This window comes from Sander lucioperca, chromosome 2 (assembly GCF_008315115.2).
Source record: "Sander lucioperca isolate FBNREF2018 chromosome 2, SLUC_FBN_1.2, whole genome shotgun sequence".
NCBI lineage: Eukaryota > Metazoa > Chordata > Actinopteri > Perciformes > Percidae > Sander > Sander lucioperca.
Window position 1 is genome coordinate 44718153 of NC_050174.1, and position 24181 is coordinate 44742333.

Genomic DNA, 24181 nt, shown 5'->3' on the forward strand with positions numbered 1-24181 from the left:
CCACATGTGCTTCAGAAGAAGCCTGATGCAATGTTAACAAACACAACTGCCTACAAATTCTGAAAGAAAAAATATAAACAAGGTCAAAAATCATGGACATTCTAATGAGTTCTGACCTGTGGTCATAGCAGTCTATGTGGAGGCAGATATTTTAGTTTATTTTAGTTATTCATTTCAATCAGCTGAATAGATTTGTCACATTTCTGTCTTGTACAGCTAGTGCCATAACTACAGTAGGACTTTATGTGCAGATAGATGTTTATTGGCGCTCACATTTAATATCTTAACTGTATTCACTGGGGCTGGCTAAGACAATAGGTTCTAGAGATAATGTTGACTTAACTGTGTCTATTTTCATTTCTCAGTGGCAAAGGGACTTACCATTAAGAGCAATTATTACGCAGTTCCTAAATGCTTAAAGTAATTTGAAGCCACCAAACAACAATTAAAATTTCTGTGGAATCCTGTTTATGATCCTTATCATTTCTAAACATGTTTATAACTATCATTCATAAACACAAATACTCTTATGAGTGACACATTTAAAGGTCAGCATTCCGACAAAACAGCAAACCAAGCGGTGTACAATTAAAAACAACACGTAAGTGTGACTTACTATGGCAATAAAACCTTTTCTGAATCTGATTCTGACATGATATGGGGATATGTGGTAAATGTGGAGATGAGATGTGCCGCGACAGAAACTGTGGGAAAGAACCAAGTGTAATCAGTTTGGGGGGAGTCATAAGTCATGGCTAGCTGACTGTCCGAAGAAAAAGAGAGAAAATGGAAGTCATAAAGATTAGGTTAAAGTGAAGGCTGTGCCACGATGCAGCAGCTAGGAAAGTAAAGATTCAAGTCAGTTAATCAGGTAGAAAGCATGACAATCATTATTTATGTAAGGACAAGGTTAGGTTCTCAACATTTCTGGCCATATTGATTAACTGTAATGCTGCTGAGGCGGAAAGGAAATCGGAGAAAATAGAAATAGTCGTTGATGCTGCCAGAACAATTTTGGATATTGTGGGAATTACTGGAGAGGAAGCGCAGAGACTGTTTAGAGAGGCTTTCAGGCCATCTCAGAGCCTAGATTGATAGGATTGGTTTATTAGAGAATAGGATGAGGGGTGGGAAATAACCTTTTGCTTTATCTCTTTTAAATTTAGTAAATAGGACAATTCAATAGTCTGCAATTTGCCGCAAGGCTTCTCGTCTGCCGGAAAGTCAGAAGAAGAAGAAGAAGAAGAAGAAGAAGAAGAAGAATTCAGTAGTAGGTGTCAGTAATGGATGTATTAAAGGTCCCATGACATGGTGCTCTTTGGATGCTTTTATATAGACCTTAGTGGTCGCCTAATACTGTATCTGAAGTCTCTTTCCCGAAATTCAGCCTTGGTGCAGAATTACAGCCACTAGAGCCAGTCCCACAATGAGCTTTCCTTAGGATGTGCCATTTCTGTGTCTGTAGCTATTGAGGAGGAGAGAGGGGGAGGCAAGGTGGAGGGTGGGGGTGTGGCCTTGACCAACTGCCACTTTGATCGTTTGAAAGCCATGATGTCTCTCTCTTTCTCATGGGTGGGCCAAATTCTCTAGGCGGGCAAAGCAGAGAAAGGGGAGGTAACCTTGCTCCTTATGACCTCATAAGCGCATGCGCATAAATACGTAGTAGAAAACATGACGGTTTCCCTACACTATTTGTATTACGCATGCGTTGAAACACTTGACGGCCAGGCGGCACAACTGGCGGCATATTTTTGTAGGCTATATTTTATGTTATTCATTATTCAGTTCACGGCGGGGCGGGTCTGTTTTATAAAGATATTTAAATTAAGTACTTATTGTTGTCACTGATCCAAAGCCGCATATCGACGTCCATGTACTACGCCTTGGCGACATTGTTATTTTTGTGACATGTAGTGTGGGGATGTTGTGATGTTTTTAAATGTAGCTTACGCTATGCATTACGAGGTATTTACGTGGTTGCCAATCCAAAATAATTAAGGAGTTGTTACATGTTACATTTTGGTTACATGTGGAATGAAGTCTGAGTCTTTCTATTACTGCAAACTTTCAGTTTCCTCCATACTCCCCATGAAATTCCCGCCGGGCAAAGGTGCGCAAGCGTGGAACAGATCGTGCAGTGTCTTAATAGGATTATCATCTGCGCATGCACAAACATCTTGCGCATGCGCATGTCGGATCGTGCAGGCATCGCGTACCCACCATGGATGTATTAAGGGGTACCCACAGTAGGCTCATGACACTTAAGAAAAGACATCCTGTGCAACATTAGAAGGAATGGTGGTCTAGAAGTATTAAGTTTTGAAACCTTAAATAATACTTTCAAAATGAAATGGTTAAAGTGATGGTTCAGAGTAATTTCATCCTAGGCTGCTTTGCACATTGACCTCGAGCCAAACAACCCCCCATAAGCTTTTTTCCCTTGTTATAACGTTGGTCGAGTTAGCGTTATCAGCTGGTTGGCTTAGTGCAGGCGCTAATGGAGCCACGTTTGTATCTCGTAAATTACCCCACTAATAATGCCCGGAATGATACCAAACTTCTACAGTAGTACAAATAGTTTCTGTACTTATACAACGAGACATTAGAAAGTTTGTAACTACACCAGAAGTATATTTAAATAACACTTGCCTGATAGATACTCCTCTCGGCTGCTTTCGGCACTATCGCGCAGTACTTACATACTACTACTACATACTTCTGGTGTAGTTACAAGCTTCCTAATGCCTCTTTTTATAAGTACAGAAACTAGTTGTACTACTGTAGAAGTTTGGTATCATTCCGGGCATTATTAGTGGGGTAATTTACAAGATACAAATGTGGATCCATTAGCGCCTGCACTAAGCTAACCAGCTGATGACGCTAACTCGACCAACGTTATAACAAGGGAAAAAAGCTTATCGGGGGTTGTTTGGCTCGAGGTCAAGGTGCAAAGCAGCCTAGGATGAAATTACTGCGAACCATCACTTTAACTAATTTGACTGAAGAAAAGGACTGTATTTGGAATACTTTCCCTAAATATGTATTTAGTTTAACTGGTGGAGTAAAATTTCTGTTAACATATGATTACAAAATTGATAGATTACCTGTAAAGTTATAACATTTTCATAAACAAGCTCTGCTGGCCTGGAAATTAATTTACAAGCATAATTTTACAACAACCAATTACTAGATTTGGAATAACAAGGCTATTCAATATAAAAATAAATCTCAGTATTATGGAAAGTGGGTTGCTAATGGTATTGTATTGGTAAAACAACTCCTTAATGCTGATGGGCAGTTACTAAAGTATAATGAATTCCTCTCCAAATTCCTGTTAGCAGTCACGGCAAGAGAATATGCAATATTTGCTGATGCTGTGCCGAGGAGTGTGCTGCAACTTCTTAGAGGTTCAGTAATGTCAGTGATCAATCCGTTTAGTGGTGGTATATTCCTTGGGGGAGTTCACATTACCAAGAATAAATGTTCATATAAACACATCAGGAATTGTATACAAGGGGTAACTCTGCCCTCAGGAACATTCTTTTGGGCTTCAATCTATGGAGAAATGAACTGGCAAAAAATATGGTTAATTGGAGACAAATTCTGTCTTAATAACAAAGTAAAAGAGGTTTCTTTTAAAATCTTGCATAAAATATATCCAGCAAAAGGGACATTAAAGAGATTCAAACTTGATATTGAATATGCTTGCACTTTCTGTGAACTAGAAGAAGAAACAATCTGTCATTTGTTCTTTCACTGTATGTATACTAAAACATCTTATAAGACGGAACACTGGGTAATCAATTCAATTTAAGGATAAAGATATTTTTATTTGTTTTGAAGGCAATGAGATGGACAAAGATGTTGTCTATTTTGTTCAATTAATCTTGTTATTTGGAAAATTCCACATTCACAAGAAGAAAAGGGCGGACTCCAAACCAAGCTTTGAACACTTTTTTCAAGAACTGCACCAATACGGCAACACTATAAGAAACATTAAGAATAAGAAGGCAATTAAGACTGGAATTGTGTTTGATAAATTGCTCATGTACCGCTGATACATTTGACTTAATATGTACTACTTTTTTTTAATTTATTTTTTTATCTTTTTATTTATTTTCCACATATATTTTTTCTGTATTTGTACCTCAGGTATTGACTTTTTGTATATGTACATACTGGCGATGTAGTTCTTTACTAATAATAATAATAAAAAATAAAAAAATAAAAAAGTAGGCTCTTGACACGGAACAGTTCCGTGGCTGGTGTTTTTGACGGACTGTTTACAAAGTTGCATCACACTCACAGGAAGTTGGCTTTGAATGCGAAGAGCGTATCAGACCGTAGTACATCCATGGCATAGTTGTGTTGTGTGGCAAGCGAAATCTTTTCGGCTTCAAATTCACATGGTAGAATACTTAATTCACATATAAATCTTGAAATTGATGATAAAGCAAAAACGAAAATGTTCGCGGGGCTGCCTGAGCTCGGGATATCCAACGGCGAGGATCTTAAAGAAACACTCACCAACTGTACAGAGCCTCTGAAAGCCATTGATCAGTTTCAGGTAACTCCACGTTAGAAGTTTTTTTTTTGTTTGTTTGCTAAACAGAATTCTCCAAACCATGCTGTGGAATGTCGTAACGTTAGCTACATTTCGAATATCAGGACTATGTCCCCAAAAGAGTCATTCTGTAACGTTAGCTCTAAATAAACGTTAACGTAACTTGCAGGTTGTAGAATATACAGGATATACTCTGTACCGTTTAGCTAACGTTAGCTGTCTGTCTCTGCTACCTGTTTGTAATGTACCGTTAACGTTAACGCTAGCTAATTTGATGCTCCACCTGCGCAAATGCGCGAGATTCTGAGTGTGGATGTAATACACTGTCGCGTGCAGAGGAGGAAATGGAGAACACAAGTACCGGGGGCTAACGTTATACAATTAAGCGTTATGCGACCTGTTGCATTATTATTATTATTATTATTTTTTAACTCTTATTATTAGTAATATGATTGTATGGGTTCACCTGAAGACATACAACCACCCCTAATTCTCCATGGACCGAATATGTTTTTCTTATTAAAAACTTATTCGGTCCATTATTGTGTGTACTGTGTTATTACTGTTTATTACTATTACTGTGTACACATGTATTATTTCCTATCTGAAGATAGGAAATAATACATGTGTAATAACTAACGTTACTATTTACCAGAGAAATAAGTGTTCTCAGTATTATCCAAATTGTATTGTGTCTCTAGGTAACGTTGGTAATATTGTGCTTTTGTTTTCATAATTGTCTCATCTGTTTGTTATTACAAATATATCAAAATGCATCAAAGCTTCCAGCATAAACGTATAAATAATGGCTTTAACAGAGTGATTATTTACGATATGCAAGTAGTTTCATGATTATTTAAGCTGCTACGACTGATTCATATCGTCACTGTTAAATATATTTGGTCCATTTGTATGCCATTAATGTTTCTAAAAGATGTCCCTGGAGTGGCAAATGTCTTAAGTTGTGTTTTACCTGATATCAGCCATTGCCAATAAGCAAGGAAACATTTATTCAGGTGGCTCTGAATGACCAGCTACAGGTAGAACTTATCTCTGACGAGTCTTTGATGCGTTACGTGTCTGCAGATGGAAAATGGCATCCTGCTGCCGACCCTCCAGTCTGCTCTTCCCTTCCTCGACCTCCATGGAACGCCTCGGCTGGAGTTCCACCAGTCTGTCTTTGACGAGCTTCGAGACAAGCTGATGGAGCGAGTCGCCACCATTGCAGAGGGCAAGGAGGAGGACAGGTGTGTCATTGGTTGAATGGACTTTGAGGAATTGTATTAACATTTGGAAGGAACCAGCTTGGATGCTATTGTACTTTGTTTTTCTTTCAATCTACTTACAGATATGGGAAGCTTGAAGAGCTGCTGGAGAAGAGCTTTCCCCTTGTCAAAATGCCATCCATTCAGCCAGTGGTAATGCAGGTGCTGAAGCATCTACCCAAGGCAAGTGTCTTTAGGGCTATTTCTTTCAAGTTAAAGCAAATTGTTGACCCAAAATCTTCAAATTGGCATAGCAAAATGTAAAGAGCACCCTGCCTTTAATCTTTACCACATGCTCCGTCCTGCAGGTGCCAGAGAAGAAACTGAAGATGGTGATGGCTGACAAGGAGTTGTACAAGGTGTGTGCTGTGGAGGTGAAAAGGCAGATCTGGCAGGACAACCAGGCTCTGTTTGGGGATGAAGTCTCACCCCTCCTCAAGCAGTACATTGTGGAGAAGGAAGCAGCTCTGTTCAGCAGCGACCTCTCCATCCTGCACAATTTCTTCAGCCCTTCCCCCAAAACACGACGCCAGGGTGAGGTGAGTCCCAGTCATCACGTTCGATATCTGATAAACACTAATCAAAGTCTTTGAGACATGATGCTGATGGTGTTGTTGTTCAACCTTTTGTTGTTGTTGTTGTTGTTGTTGTTGTTGTTGTTGTAGGTGGTCTTGAAGCTGACACAGATGATTGGAAAGAACGTGAAGCTATACGACATGGTGCTGCAGTTTTTACGAACACTCTTCCTGCGAACGCGAAATGTCCACTACTGCACGCTGAGAGCAGAGCTGTTGATGTCTCTTCACGACCTGGACATCAGTGAGATCTGCTCTGTGGACCCTTGCCATAAGGTTAGGACACAAACCGTGATGGTTAATCAGTTTAGTAGAGCTGCAACTAACGATTATTTTCATAGTCGATTAATCGTCGATTATTTTCTCGATTAATCGATTAGTTTGATCTATAAAAATGTCAAAACATGGTGAAAAATGTGGATCAGTGTTTCCCAAAGCTTAAGAGGATGTCCTCAAATGTCTTGTTTTGTCCAAAACTCAAAGATATTCAGTTTACTGTCACAAAGGAGAGAAGAAACTAGAAGATATTCACATTTAACAAGCTGGAATCAGAGAAATCGTATTTTTTTAAATAAAAAAATGACTCAAACGATTAATCGATTATCAAAATAGTTGGCGATTAATTTAATAGTTGACAACTAATCGATTAATCGATTCATCGTTGCCCCTCTACAGTTTAGTAACACCATTGTAGCACTGCATAGGCAAGGCAGCTTTGTTTGTATAGCACATTTCAGCAGCAAGGCAATTCAAAGTGTTTTACATCAAATATTTAAAGAGCAGTTATTACTAGCCCCAAACCCTGTATATCCTGGAGTTGGGTCGATTACCGGTTTCATCGGTCCGGTGTAGGAGGCTATACCGGTTTGATTTTATGCTAACTGGTTATTATATATATAACAGGTTATTATAATCTAATGGCTCTGGAGTTGCTACACTCTCATTATGGGCTCTCTCAGGGCCGGAGTAGGACTTATTTTCAGCCCTAGAGTTTCATGCCCACTTTACTTCATGGCGGACTATATTAAAATAATGTAATTGAAACCTTAGTATATATGTCTGCAATAGCGCACTGTTCTCGACAGCCTTGTAATTCAGTGTATTTTTGTAAAATATCATTCGTGTTGCTTCACAATGTAGACTTATTAGAACAGTTAGGTTATCATCTTTACAACAACACAATAATGTTCAACAATATCAGAATCTATTTTCAATGTAAATAAGTGTTCACAGATATCCAAACCTTAAAATGAAATAAAAGAATACATACAAATATTTAATAAAAGGTATAATGGGTCAATAGTAACATCTGGGCTCTCTCATCAGTCTCACTCCGGAGCGACTGAGACAAGTCTGAATCCAAGTGGTAAAATCCGGGATGCCAGTCGGGTGTTTGGTTTGATATCAAACCGGTTTGAAAATGTTTACACCGGCTCAAGACTAGTATGTCCTGTGTTTTAGCTTTGTGTAAAATTTTCTTTTGTGTCTCTGTTGTGTGCTGTGACAGTTCACCTGGTGTTTGGACGCTTGCATCCGTGAGAAGTTTGTGGACGGCAAACGAGCCAGAGAGCTGCAAGGTTTCCTAGATGGAGTGAAGAAAGGACAAGAGCAAGTCCTCGGGTAACAGATGAGGGGATGGGTTTAAGTTCACAAACAGAGCTGTTCGTCATCTGATGAATGGAGGAATTAACCCGTGGAGAGTTTCTGTGCATTCCAGGGACCTGTCCATGATCCTGTGTGACCCGTTTGCTTGTAACACCCTGGTCCTGAGTATCATGAGGAACCTGCAAGAGCTGCTGAGTCAGGATGCCTTACCCAGGGTGAGTATACTGTGCACGAGGACGCAGGCGACATCATGCACAATCATAAAAACATGTAAAACTGCGTTGTTTGGGTGGATGGATCACTTTAAAGGCTTACTGAAGTTATATTTGACTGTGCTGTGCGTCTATGAATTGTTTAGTCTATAAAACGATTACGACAGTCTGATCAAAAGTCAAAAACTAAAGCTTATATTATTAATGATGATATAAAACAGAAGTCTAAACCTGGAACCTGCAAATGCTTCACCAATTATCCCATTTTTCAACTATTGAGTAACTGTTTTAACACTAGTAAGCACTGAAGAGTTGACGTCGGGGCTACATTAGCTAAGAATACAGTGTTTGTACCACAAAAACACATTAAAACGAGAAGAATAAATAGCAGCTTAAGTTTTGTAGTAGCTTTGTAATAAATAAAACCTGATAGAGAAGGATTAATCTAATAAATGATCAGTTGCAAATTGTCAACTAATACCAATAGTTTACACAATTTAAACCAATGAAAACACAGCAATAACTCATAACTTGTTTTGCAAAAAAACAATCTCACCCACCACTCTAGTTACAATATTTTAATGCTGCTTTCTATTAAAACTGCAATGTTGTCGTCTTGACAGTCTGTGTGAGCCATCATACATCATCAGACATTTTTAATGCAAATATTTACTTTCTATTTGCACATTTCTATTAGCCTGGAAATCCAGACCCAAATCCGAAAGATTAAGGGTCTGGCACTGAGTAATGAAAATGGCCCAACTCGAGGGACGGCACCAAGCATGCATTTGAAAATCTCACTGCACGCAATTGGATAACACTACGACCAATCACAACAATACATGGGGGGACGTATCCAGAGCCCCATACGCTTAGCTACCAGCGGAGCTAACGGGTAGATTAAACTGCCGTCATCTGTTTAGCTCGCCTCTATCAGATACACCGATGTGATTGGTGCAGCACGGTTACAAGGGCATAGTTAATGAGCATCATTACTTAATGCCAGAGTGACTCGCTGAGGAAATTCTAATTGTGCTCTCGCGAGAACTCTGGATTTCCAGGGTACATTTCTATCGCTGTTGTTTAAATAGTGTATGCTAAGTCTAATGGCGCTTACCCACTGCTAGTACCAGCTGGGCTCGACTCGACTCGGCCGCGGTGCCCCGTCCTCCTTTTTTTTTTCCTCAGCTCGCTTGGAACCTCAACGGAGGTGATACTAAAAAAAATACCTGTTGGCAGGTACCAGGGACTTTTTTTTCATAATGGAAAACCAAAACAGACGAGTAGAGTCGAGGCGAGTCGAGCAGGTACCATGTAATGGAAAAACGCCATAAAAGACTTGTATTATTATTGGTATAACACCAAGGCCATTCCAATATGTGATTCTCCACCTCAATTAAATGTGTTTTCACTATAAAGTTCCCTCACACACACACACCCCATTGTATCAACAGAAGGTTTTTGAAAATTTTTTTTTAGAAAATGAAACAGAATAAAAACACAAACATAGACGAATCAATCGGATTTTACCAAAGAACAAAAAAAGAATAGGTTCAAGAAGGAGCACGCAGAAGTATAATGCTTGTATAGTCCTGCTGCTACTTAACAATATCATATTATTACAGAAGAAATCAAATAGGTATGCATATAACAGCATAGAAAATTGTAGGTCATACAACACAACGATACACTTACATTACATTTCAATTTCTATATATTAAGGTCTCCTCCTTTCTGTATTGGTCAAGTATTGTTTTCTTAAATCTATTTTTGAACTGTATAATATTATGACTCTAAGTTTCAAGTTGTTGTATCTGTGTTTGTGAACAGGACAGTCCAGACCTGATGCTGCTGCTGAGGATGCTGTCACTTGGTCAAGGGGCGTGGGACATGATTGACAGCCAGGTCTTCAAAGAGCCTCGTTTGGTACGTACAGGATACGCCTCGGGTGTATCTGTGCATCGGCTCATAGAATCACATCAAGTCACTGCGAAAGAAAAGTCTTTTTGGATCTTTTGGTTTTGACTGTAAGATGTTGATGCCAATTTGTCTTTCCTGTGTGCCTACTCTCAGGATCTGGAAGTGGTGACCCGCTTCCTGCCTGCCATGATGTCAGTGGTTGTTGATGATCACACCTTAAATGTAGAACAGAAGCTTCCCAGTGAGGAGAAGAGTTCGTTGTCATACCCCACCACCCTGCCAGATGCCTACAACAGGTAAAGCACGGCAGGAGGACAGAGGGTGACCTAATATATCATGACTTCATAGCGTTTCAGAGTTTCCTTTGCTGGGGCTCGTGTCAGGAGGAGAAAAGAGTGGGTTAGCAAGGTCATAGTCTATATCCACGACGTTCCACTTCCGGGATTAGTCCGTTGCCAGCGGAAATTGCCGGTGGCACTGAGGTTCTGGTCTCCGTAACAGGCAAAGCGAATGCGGAAGTAGCTCCTACTACTGGCCGTAGTCTATTGCCTCTGGGCAAAAAATCTTCCGATGACGATGTCTGTGGGGCCAGTCCTTCCTCCGCGGCGCTGTGGAGGAAGGTCTGGCAATGCGAGACTAGCAGGTTAACAACAGGCTTAACCTTGACGTCTTAGTCTCATGTCAGCCACTCGTGTATCATCAGGAGAAATCACAACAGTGTCAACAGGAAAGGCTTTTATTAGTTTCATTAAGATGACACAAAAGTGTAAAAAATAAAATGTCCACCGGGTCCTGATGCAAAAGATAGGGCTTTTTTATGAAGGTAAATATGGTGCAAAATGTGAGAGCTTATATAATACGATGTGAGAACTTGCAGAACAAAAAATCTGAACTTGTATGTTAAAATGTGCACTTGTAAAAAATATCTGAATTTGAAGTCACGCAAAGAAAAAAAAAGATCTAAACTTGTAAGTTGAGATTTGCACTCGTAGAAAATGTTCACACACCTGTATTCTGAATGTGAAGTCACAGAAAAAATATTCACTAATGTGTAGAATGATATTTACATAAACACAATGACAGCTGCAAACTTGTAATACAACATTTACTTGTATACTTTTTTTTTACTCAGGTTTATTTTCGATCCCCACTGATGACGGTCTGTCTGCGGCTGCAAGACCTGGTGCTCAACGCCAGTGTTTCAGTTTGACTGTTAAAAAGTGTTTAGATAATTAAAAAGTATTATTTTAGAAGCAGGCTGGCTGGTTAGTTGGCTAACGCTAGCATGCTAATTCCACAAGCTTCCATGCTACATAAATAAGCCGGACAGAGTTGTCCCTCATCTGGCGATAGAAACCCTGCTTTCCCTGTTCTGTTGGCTCAGAGCTGCACAGCCTAAGTCCACAGCTACAAATTAGTTTTGCAAAAAGTCGATGCACGCAGATACGCCACTTCGTGATGCGAGAGAGCACGTGTGAAGTTGCAGTGACAGTTTCGAGAGGTTGTAATCACTGAGTTGTGGTTGTTATGGAAATTGAATCCGAGAAAAAAAAAATGTGCACGAGTAAATGTTGCATTACAAGTTTGCAGCTGTCATTGTGTTCATGTAAATATCACTCTACACATTTGTGAATATTGTTTCTGTGACTTCACATTCAGAATTGTCTCAGTTTCTACGAGTGCAAATTTCAACTTACAAATTCAGATTTTTTTTTACAGCTTCTCATGTGTTTTTTTTTCTTTGCGTGACTTCAAATTCAGATCACGTGTGTGAATATTTTAAGTGCAAATTTTAACATACAAGTTCAGATTTTTTGTTCTGCAAGTTCTCACATTCTACAAGCGCTCACATTTTGCACCATATTTACCTTCATACTTTTTCAGTGTTTTGTATTTACTCTCTCTGCAGTAATCTTTAAAGTTTGCAGCAGAAACAGTGACGCTTGTATTAGCTATAATGTATGCATTCATTACAGTAGTTTATTCGTGATTAGGGTTGGGTATCGAGAAACGCACCAACCGAATAATGTCTGTCCATCCTCTTATCAAAAAACTTGTGCCAAATTTTGGTGCTTTACGGTAATAGACAATCATTGGGGGTTTCCTTAATTAGCACCATTTGCTTTGATCGGGACATACTGCAGAGGGAGAGCAAGGGTTGGATTCCACTGGGCAACTGTGCTGCCGGAGTTGGACTGTTAAGTGTTTCTTGACAGCAAGATAGTTTGGTCCAGTTCATGGCATGCATACGCCTTACTTCAACAGTCAGCAGAATGCTAGTATTTTGCAAGAATTCATGGGTTAGTTTTTTTATCAAGACTGATATGGTTAATTGAAACTTGAAATATTTTGTTAGTTGAAGCTATGTAATGTTCCTAAACCTATTTTTGCCTTTAACGTAAAGGAGATCAACCATCTTATCTCATACTGTATAAGGTACATTGTTCTTAATTAGAGATGTTCCGATACTGCCTAAAATGCTGGTATCGGTATCGGGAAGTACTGGAGTTTATGCACCGATCCGATACCACGTAATAAAGCCCTAAAGAAAATCTACGTTAAGTAGTTTATTTATGTTATTTTTCCATTATAACTGACTGTCAAACTGGATAAAAAAAAGAAAGTTCTGTGGCATTCATTGTTTGTGTTTGTTCATGTTTCACAAAGAGTTTAACCTGAGCCAGACCGACAACAAAGATATAAATCATATCACATCCACACAGGGATAGTAGTATACAGTTGTTAAAACATAATAAAATATATGACACACTGGTATCGGATCAGTACTCAGTATCGGCCGATACGCAAGTTCAGTCGGAATCGGTAGAGAACATAGTCTCGCATTGCCAGACACATCTCCACAGCGCTGCGGAGGAAGGTCTGGCCCCACAGTAACGTGAGCTGCTGTATATCAGTTAGCTGGATACGTGGTTAAACGTAATTTGCTCTTTCATCGTGTGTAAATCTTAACAATAATTCCCCGAATGGACCAAGCTGGCCTGCACAATCCAAAATATTCCATAAAATTTGCCATTTTCAGCCTGTAATGTTGCTCAGAGGTTCCGGTTAATGTTGCTCGATGCAACTTGAGTTTAAAGTTAACTCAAAGAAATCAGAAAGTGAGGGACATCTGGCAGAGGTTCCGGCGGCACCGGAACTATACCGTAAATGAACCGTCGTTGATATAGACTAATGAGAACATGCTGAGACTACGTATCTGGATCATAGCATGACTGTGAGACAGCCCAAAGACAGTGAGATTTGCAGCTTTCAAAGATCTCTGGAATAAAAACGGCCACAAACTGGAATTTTAAGGCATTCTTTGTAATGTACTGTTTCTTGAATTAAGGATGTTTTTCCATCTCTGAAATGTCTGATGTGAATTGTGAAAAATGCCTCAGTGCGAGCTAAGTGTTGTGATTGTTACAGTCTTTGTTGCTCCCCCTCAGGTATCTGCAGGAGAACAGAGTGGCCTGTGAAATGGGTCTCTACTACGTCCTCCACATTGCCAAACTGAGGAACAAGAATACCTTACAGAGGTTACTACCTGCCCTGGGTGAGTATAGTCAAATGTATAAAATATGAGTCCTAGAATATCTGAAACCATATTATCTAAAACCCTAACCTAAAATGCTGAAACTTTTATTTTATTTTAACCCTCCTGTTGTCCTCGGGTCAAATTTGACCCGTTTTCAAAGTTTCTGTATCAGAATTATGGTTACTTAAAACCAAATTGCCTCAAAAATAACATGGATGATTCCGTACAACGCTTTTTGCAAGTAAAATTAAGGATCGGATCATTACTCTCATTGAATTGTGGGGGTTTTATTCAACTTCATAGCATTTGAAAATAAATTGAAATGGTTTCAAAACAGTTTCCTGACTAAACGTTGACATATATATATATACCAGTCTGTGATCCACTCCACATCCTCTGATTTTAATTGTTAGTCAAATTAATTAATAATTTGTGCTTTATTTTAACTCAGAAAGTAGGTATTTAGTTAATATTAAGGAGGTTTATTGACCATGAATTCCAGAAATAAGTGTAACACTAGTGGTAATAGGTTGGAATGAAGTTGGCTAAGAAGATGTAACAGAATGGGGTGATAATTTATACTTTACAGACAAAACAGGAAGAGGACAACAGAAGGGTTAACAAAATTGAGTGACATTTGTTTTTATTAACCAAAGTGTTCTGGTGTGGGAGTTTCTTGGTACACTGTTCTACATTTTATTTTAATGTTTGTTCCACATTAAATTGCTGTTTGTGTTGTTATTGACAGAAAGGAATTTAAAATATTGACATTTCATTTGATGTGTAATTGGCACTAGGGGGGACCCCGACTAGTCGAATACTTGATGCTTCGATCAAAGGAGCCATATTCGACTGCCGATCTCACAGTCGAATCTTCGCAGAGGTGTTATGAAACGTGGATCATGCCATTTGGGCTATATAGGGGTTCTCAATGTCTGATTTTACATAGAACTACCTGTTTTCGCCCCATAAAGTTAATATACAGCATATTATGACAAAAATATCAACATTCTATCTGTTCGTATTTGTATCTTGTCTGTGAACTGTCCTTTGTGTGCTGCTCTTTGTAACGCCTTCCGGGCACTGGTCAGTGTTGACAGTTAAAGTATCCTAAACAAAAGGATAAGTGAGACAATGAAAACATGCTGCCGTTCAATGTAGCTGCTCTCATCAGAATGTTTATTCAACTTAATTTCAGTGCAAAGTCTGTCGCAGTACTTTTCTGCTTAGTGTATGAACGACCATACATTTGTGTATGTCACATCTTCATGCCTTTTAATTGTCCCTGGGGACAAATAAAGTTATTTGAATTGAATTGAATATAGCCTAATGCCGTAAATAAAAATGTGAAAAGAAAGAAGCTTTTAATAAATCTTTTTAAAGTGCGTAAATCGATCCAACCGCCCCAATGACAGATTTAAATTTCACTTTCTGTGATCTGAGCATCTTGGCGGCAGGGATTTAAACCTTTTAAATGAAAAATGTTGCATTTTTAAAATAGTATAATAGATAAGATGATCCAACGTAAGATGCAACAGGAGCACAGCAAACATTATGACAAGAGGATTGTAAAAGAAGTATAGAGCGCGCGCTGCGTGACTGCAGACTTTTGCTCAGTGCGCTCCGAGTGCCAGCTGCTGACTGCTTGACACGCGAGCGCACGCTCCAAACCTCTTTCAATTAATTTTCTACACCCCTGCAACACTTACACAATAATAACCTACTCTTTTTATGTCTGTCTCCTAATCGGTTGCATGTTTTCATACAAGAGGAACTTGACACACAACCTTATCACAGCTGAATATTTCATCAGTGATTCGTCGATCAGTCGACAATAGGCAAGACTTGACGAATCTAATTTGACTATGTAAGTTCTTAGTCGGAGACACCCCTAATTAGCACTGGCACTGTATGGGTTAGCAGTTTGAATTAGAGTCCAGATCGGGCCGAATTTGTCTGTCCGAGTCCGGCCCGCGTCCGACAGAGCCGTGACCGAGTCCGGCCCGAGCCCGACAGGCATTAAGAAATTTGTGTCCGAGCCCGAAACAGTTAAAATCTCATTTCTTTTCTCATACTAATGACACAGACATGTACGTTTGTTTGCGTGGAAAGCCCGCTTTTATTAAGCAACTGTAGGAAGGCATTCGGAAATGTCAACAGATGAGCGCGCATAAGCTGTTCAATTTAAAATGTTCAATGTGCTAACCTTTCCTGATTGCTTTGTTTCCGAGCGTGGTCAGAAAACCAGGGAGAGAGTCGTTACCTCCAGGGCCGAAGTTATACAATCAATAACGTTGAGGTTAAAATCCCGTTTCTGGTGAGCAAATGAATGAACTTGGCTTTCAGTCTGGGGTTTATCTCGGACACCGCACACACCGTGTACAAAACTTAAACTAATTCCACCAACTCTGCTCCGGTCGCATCTACGCGTCTGCTTCCTCTTTCTCTATCTCTCTTCTGCCCACTTTACACACGCACTGAGCTCTCTTAAAGGAGCCGCAGCACCATTTTACAACAAATGCCTTATCGCGCAGATGTGACCGAGCCCGACCCGAACCCGACTCTTATTTCTAAATATCTGTCCGAACCCAGCCCAGCCCGTCGGGACTCGTCAGGCTCGGGCCGGGTATCCATGCCTTAGTTTAAATCCTTGAGTAGGCTGTGAATCATACTCCTAGGGTCATTAGTATAAAGAATCCATTTGAAGTAGGACTTACATGACTTGTCAAATTAAGAGTTGGATCTGTGCTGTTCCCTTACAGTGGAGACCTACAATGACATGGCCTTTGGTGACATCTTCCTGCACCTGCTGACTGGACACCTCACCCTGCTCTCTGATGAGTTTGGATCCGAAGACTTTTGTTCAGTTGTCTTTGATGGCTTTCTTCTTACTTCTTTTTCCAGGTGGGCTGAATCTAGCAGAGCCTTATATATTATATAACTGCACGCCCATGGTCAGTGTAGTCTACTTTATAAAAGTTCAACCTAATTAAAGTACTTCACCAGCATAAAACACAAAGCCCGAGACAGACTGTGTGTCCAATTGCTAACAGATACACACATATAGCATTTGGCAGGATGGGCTGGTTTGTAGACATGATGGGTCTCCCAGGGACCTTTTTAACATTATTCTTGAATCACAATTATTCTCCCACATGTCTCTTAACAGATTTAGTTTCTGTCTAAATATTTTTGCAGTAAAGAGAACGTCCACAGACACACCCTCCGGATGTTGCTGCATCTACACCACAAAGTGCTGCCATCATACATGGAAACCTTGATGAAAACTCTCGAACCTCCCAAGCAGGTTGGTTTCATTTCCACATTTAGCTTGTGCTTTGAAATGTACTGCAGTATGTGTTGTAGTGATGGCTAGAATCAGAAAGAGCTCTCCGTAGTCTATAGTTCCACATTGACAGCGTATTTAAAAATACCTCGTATATATGAGTCTTAAACCACACTTGGCTGAAATCTTTTAGTCAAGGAGAGTGACTTCAGTATTACCTTCGCTGATCAGTAGTGATGGCCAAATGACGCCTCATGAAGCTTCATAAATCATTTTCTCTATTTTTTGAGCCCATTAGATGGAGCTATTTGTTCAACAATGGTTTAAAAAAACTGAATTGCCATTTCTTGAGCCTTTTTCTTTAAACCAAGTGCGCCATCTAGTGGGCTCAGAAGAAAAACAATTAGCAAAATATCTCTTTAACATGTTCTACACAGGATTTGGGCGGTCGATATGATTTGAAAACATGATCTTGATATTAATCAGTGTTGGGCAAGTTACTTCCAAAATGTAATACATTATAGATTACTAGTTACTGTCATTTGAGAGTAATTAGTTATATTACAATATTACTGTCTCTGAATTGTAATGCGTTACACTACTTTTACATTACTTTTGAGTTACTTTCACCAAAATAACAGGGGAAGTTTGATTTGGCAGCTAGCTTGTGAATTTCACCACCGGATCAATAAAGTCTCCTCTTTATCCACTTTAATACATCATAGATTATTCATATTTTGTATAATTAATATAAATATGCAAAGTAACTAAAGCTATACAAAATAGATAAGTAAAACGTATAATAGGCAAGTAGGAGAAAATGAAAATACTCAAAAGTACGGCATTGTTGTAAAATGTTTGTTTATAGCACTTCAATAAGAAATTCATGTTGTTTAGGTTAAAACACTCTAAAGGAAATGTTCAATTATAGTGTGATTAAAACTCACTATTAACATTATTTACAGTACTTGATTTACAGCTGATTTGTGAAAAGGTAGCCTACACAACCTTATTTAACAGTAATTTAGTTTTACTGCGAACCGTCACAGGAAGTGCTTTTATTTTGAAGTAGGCTACACGGAAGTTGTCTGTTGTGTAACCTACTCTTGCTAGCTTACTGAGATGCAACATGTCCGTCAAGCTCAAGTTGTTCACTTTCTTGTTTGTAAAACTGCAACATATTGAACAGTAAATGGTCACAGTAAAAGACAAGCTTTTTTGGTCGTCATTCGAAGCCATTCCACTACAGGCAGAGTTACTCTCCACGGCTGATAAAATGCAATGATATTTACGTGTAGCAAGCCTCAACATTAATTCCCGACATGTTTATATCTGTCAGCCGCTGACGTACCGTCACCTGATGGGACATACATGCTGTCCGTACTGTCTCTGGTTCTGACCACGGGAACAGAAACAGGACAGCTCACTTCAACGCAGCGTAATAACTCCTGAAAATAATGTCCATCTCGCAAATGTATCTGTCTCTGCAGTCATCTCAACCATCGAATACAGCGACAGGAAAATAATACGGCTTTTTTTTTTTCCTGTGAAGAAATGTGTCAGTGTTGGTGAATTCTTAAAAAAAACGCACCACTAAATGTTGCGTTAAAATGCATTGTAACTCGCGTTACTGAGATTGTAACGAGTATACTATTACAGAAATGTAATTAGTAATGCGTTATATTACTGCGTTACAGCAAAAAGGAATACATTACTGTAACTGCGTTACTTTTGTAACGCGTTACTCCCAACACTGATATTAATAAGGATACTTTACAATATTGATACATATCATTCATATCATGAAATAGCAAATCATTTCAAAATCACATATAAAACACTTATACTGATGTTCCAACTGGTGAACTTTTGATAACTAGGGTTGGGTACCTTTCGCATCTGAACCAATACCGATACCGGTACCTGGAATTCGGTTCCGGTACCCAACGGTACTTTTTTTTCGGTACTTTCCCTCTGTAATTACAAAAAAATGATTTCAGTTGTAAAAATAATTCCAAACCTATTTACTTAGAACATTATGTTATTTATTTAGAATATTTTACACTGACAGAAATTAAACAAAAACAAAAATAAAACCCCTCCCTCTCTCCTCCCAAACCCGTCCCTACAACCTATTCAATTGAATAATTATTCAACTTTTATTCTTGTATTTGTATATTATTCTATTTTAGGCTGTTTTATTTTCATCATGAGCGTTTTTAATTGCTTTGAATTGCCTTTTAGATGAAACGTGCTGTAGAAATAATGTTGCCTTGCCCTTCAACCTCATCCTGTTGACATTACACTTCTCCTTACACCTCTGAGCAGGCACAACGGTGGTTTCTGTGTCCTGGGGACTGACTGACAAACTGTAACCACACTTGAAAACCGCTTTATCAAAACCTCTGCTCTCTGTCAACATGCAGAGAGGACAGATAAGCTTGCGCTTCCTCTCAGGTACTGAAATTAGGCACCGTTTGATTCTACGTGAACCAATACTCAGTAGTACGGACGTGATTCGGTCGCTACCGGTAAAAGTACCGGGTTCGGTACCCAACCCTATTGATAACACTGTTTCACATTGGATTAGTCTCGCTTTGCCAGACCTTCCTTCCTAACCCTAATCCTGAAAGCTCAGATTGGACAGATAGTCTAGCTAGCTGTCTGGATTTACCCTGCAGAGATCTAAGGAGCAGTTAACCATAGTCCTCAGAAATCCACCGTAAAGAGTGAAATCCGGCGGGATTTACGGCGGCAACAGAGCAATGCCGGAAGTGGAGCGTCGTGGATATAGAATACATTGGATAAATCTGACTAGGTCAGACCATAAAGACTATGGTCAGGACAGTTAAAAAAACAACAGCATGCAACTATTCTGCTGTAGAGGGGAAATGTGCTGTTAGTTTTTCCTCTCCTCAGATATCTAGCATGAAATTACAACATGCCTCAGGGAATAGTATGTGTCCGAAAGCATCCCAAACATCGGGTAAAGTTGAGTCAATTTCAGACATCCACGCACAGGAGCTTAGACCGACACAGCTATATTATCTATCCCGTTAATAATTTCAATTGAAGCATCACATTGCAGCTTTAAAACAGAGCAACTGCATGCATGAGAGGAAGCCGTTGCCACAGATCTCAGCGTTTGTATATTTTAATGTACTGACACTTTCGTGACCACAGAGCTGCGAGCCAGTGAAGGAGCTGTACACCCAGCTGACGGAGAAGCTGGACGCACAGAAGAAGAGCCCTCCGCCAGCAGATGAAACTCCATCCCTGGACCTGGGGCTGCACCCAGTGACTGTCCCCACCACTGCCTCCACCCCAAGCACGCCTCTCTGAGACACAGCAGAAACACATCAGTGACTGACTATAAATACAGCCACCAGTTTGGCTCGAGAATTTTCAAAAAGGACTGGACATTTTACATTATTGTTTGTTCTATGTGTTGTTTCATGGAGATTTTCTTTAGTTGTTTATCCCTGAGAGGCTATTTCTGCTCTGACAGTGTAGTTCAGCAGCCATCTGTTTTTCTTCAAAGGAAGCTGTTACCTTTCTAAACGTTGGTCTCGCGTTATTGTCAGAATATACAGAATCTTAATATGTAATTGGGCTATCAGTGTGTTATATTTTAATTTGTATCAGTAGTGCAACAAACCTGTAAATAAATGATCATTTAGAAATACAAACTGGTATTGTGCAACAACATTGCAACACATCTGTGCAGATTCAGTCACTTGATACGAAACACTGAAAATGACTGGTGTCAATAGAGCTCATTTGGCAACTCCCCTGGTAGCCACACATGTAGGCGCTGAGGAAGAGGAAGCATTGTGTGTGTTATACTGGGCTCAACATACTGCGGACAACTTGAACACTGGTAAGATCATTTCTGAATGAGCAACCAATGCCCATAGAGGTTACAAAATGCCATTTAACCTGCCATATCATTAAGTAAGGGTCTATATGTACAGCGTAGGATATGTTTGCATACCTAAAAAACTTTATGATCTTGATCGTTATATTCAGTATTTATTAGAAAAGCAAGGCTGTAGTATTCTACAGGTCTTAAAGATTTGTGTTGCCATATACTGCTAAGTATATTTGAAAATGTCAAGAAACCTCACAGGGTAAGTATGTTTTTGAGTGCGGCTTCTGTATTTGTATATATAATTATCTTTTATAGAAAACTTTTAAAAAAAACATACGACAAAAGTGCTTAACAAAACAGCTAAATAAAACAGACGAGTCATAAAAACATCAGGTTTTTAAAACAAAAATGCTATATATATGAGAAACGGAGAAATTAACAGATAAGAGATGCCGTATGTGCTGCAGATAGAGTATCTGTTAATTTCTCAGTTCCTCAACAATACTAAGGCAGGAAAGCATTTTCTGCAAAGAGGGACCTAACAGACTGTGATCACAACAAATGTAGATGCTTTACAGTAGGTATCCACCAATGTGGACAGAAAAATAAGACAACCATACAGTATAATGCTAACCACATGACAAATGTCAGCCTCAAAGGGTTAAATAGTTGCGTTGAATTAACTCCTCTACGACGGCCTCAACAAAGACTGAAAGGCCCTGAACACCACACAGGTGTTTTTAGTTAATTTAGCTGATTGGACCTCTACCCAGGACTTTGTGGGTGTGTATAGACTGATTGGTCGACCCCCTCCTGAGTCATTTGTTAGATTTGTTGCACCTGTTCGAGAAGGCCAAATGACAGCTTTGGTAATAAATTAATAAATTCCCAACTAATCAGCCAGAATATCGGAAATCACCTGTGTGGGTGTTCAGAGGCTTGAACAATAGAAGCATCACTGAAGTAGTCTACTATTTATTTCATTGCATTAAAACTGTTGATAATAATCAATTTACATTTTAAACATGCTCCCCAATAACATTTCTGCCCGGTTTGTGTTTTCCATTGTTATGACAAAAAGTACAGGCTCACATTGTGCGGCAGTAAAATACCAGGATAATGGATAGGGGGGGGCGCTGGTCCAAAAAAGGTTAAGAACCGCTGCTGTACTATAATCCACATGAAGGCACAAAAAAACTTATCCTAATCCTAGTGTGAGTGTAGGTGCTGTATGCACCCAGCATGTGGACAAAATAACAGGAACACTATACAATATAATATGATATAAACAATACAAAAAGGTCAACAGAGAGTTGAATGTACTATACAGCTCTTTGACAGACTGAAGATTAGACGCTTCACAAAATCGTATTTATTGTACGGATATTGGAATAAATTAAACGTAAAAAAGAGTCTGTTGTTCATTACAGTCCACAATTGGAACTTACTAATGATCTGGGTCCTGAGGGTGCTGCTAGAGCAAAGGTCACCGAGTGTGAAATGGAAAGGGTTCATGGTCGATAGAGCATGAATACAATCAGAAAAGATAAGCCAATCGGCCCATTAGATTTTGATATTTCTTGTGTAGAATTAGACTTTGGGCCTGATGGTGGAGCTTAGGAGAAGTTACAGGGATCTCCTAAGCATAAAGATGAATGTAACAAGAATATCCACAGCAGATTTCATGGAGATCTGGCCATTAGCTTATTATTAGGCCATATAAATGCTCCACTCTGCGTTATCCAAAACCGCATTAGTGGAAATTTTCTGAAAGCTCAGAGTTCACCGGTCGTGTACATGACTTCCCATATCTTAAATACAAGTTCACAAATTCCATTTGAAGGCAGCAACCGACACCACAGAGGCACTGATGGTGCAATCAATAGTATAGTGCACACGGTCACTAAACATCTGAAGAATCCCAAGGTCTATGCCAGACTATAGTTTGTCGATTTCATCCATCCATCCATCTTCTTCCGCTTATCCGGTAACGGGTCGCGGGGGTAGCAGCTCCAGCAGGGGACCCCAAACTTCCCTTTCCCGAGCCACATTAACCAGCTCCGACTGGGGGATCCCGAGGCGTTCCCAGGCCAGGTTGGAGATATAATCCCTCCACCTAGTCCTGGGTCTTCCCCGAGGCCTCCTCCCAGCTGGACGTGCCTGGAAAACCTCCCTAGGGAGGCGCCCAGGGGGCATCCTTACCAGATGCCCGAACCACCTCAACTGGCTCCTTTCGACGCGAAGGAGCAGCGGCTCTACTCCGAGCTCCTCACGGATGACTGAGCTTCTCACCCTATCTCTAAGGGAGACGCCAGCCACCCTCCTGAGGAAACCCATTTCGGCCGCTTGTACCCTGGATCTCGTTCTTTCGGTCATGACCCAGCCTTCATGACCATAGGTGAGGGTAGGAACGAAAACTGACCGGTAGATTGAGAGCTTTGCCTTCTGGCTCAGCTCTCTTTTCGTCACAACGGTGCGATAAATTGAGTGTAATACCGCACCCGCTGCGCCGATTCTCCAACCAATCACACTGAATCAACTAAATGTCAATCCTTCATCATTAAAGGCAGAGTCCATCTGCGTTATTTTCCGGTTTTTCAAATTGAAATCACCACTCAGCCTTAGCAAAAAGCAGTGATGTGGGTTACCACATTAACCAATCAATAAGGTTATGAATTCTTTCAACACTAGCAGCTGAGTCAACGTAAGCTGTGCTAATGATGAAAAAAGCTCTGGAGTGCTCAGAAGTTCAAACAGATCGTGAAGATGGTCTTTGGAAGGGAACAAAAAAAAAAAAAAAAAATGGCCAAGGCACACTTTTTGCAAAAGTTAAAAAGACTTTATTTAAATATCTATTTCATGTTGAAATTGTTAGTACATTAAAAATAGAGCTGGGTAGTATCCCATGCCTAGCGGGCAGCACAGACAGCCTTCTTCAGGCTTAGCTAGTTTGTGTTATTGTGCAACTTTCGGATCCGACCTAACGCGGCATCTACAGCAGTACATTGCTTAGCTTCCTGTCTGCTTCATGCAAACATGGCGGTGTTCCAACTGCCATCTAAAGTTACTGTACTGAACAGTAGGCAAATTTGCATTTCCTAGGATGGCAAAAGAATGATCCATCCTCATCTGCCTCTGATTGGCAAGTACTCGTTGGATTGGTTAGATTTTAGTCTATATCCACGACGTTCCACTTCAGGGATTGCTCCGGTGCCGCCGGAAATTCTGCCGGATGTCCGTCACATTCCTCTTACTTTGTGTTGGAATTTTAAACTCCGGTGGATTTATGAGGACTATGGTTAACTGCTCCTCAGATCTCTGCAGGGTAAATCCAGACAGCTAGCT

At 39.9% G+C, this 24181-nt stretch overlaps 1 protein-coding gene across 1 annotated transcript; it reads left to right on the plus strand.

The window, feature by feature from the left end:
* Positions 1-4465: 4465 nt before the first annotated feature.
* nelfb (negative elongation factor complex member B) lies at positions 4466-20651 on the plus strand. Its single transcript, XM_031300878.2, has 13 exons — positions 4466-4567; positions 5651-5811; positions 5913-6012; positions 6138-6368; positions 6495-6680; positions 7912-8024; positions 8122-8224; positions 10052-10147; positions 10295-10437; positions 13591-13697; positions 16442-16583; positions 16878-16986; positions 20149-20651. The coding sequence occupies exons 1-13, from the start codon at positions 4466-4468 to the stop codon at positions 20305-20307; spliced, it is 1752 nt and encodes a 583-aa protein (XP_031156738.1). The 3' UTR covers positions 20308-20651.
* Positions 20652-24181: the final 3530 nt, after the last annotated feature.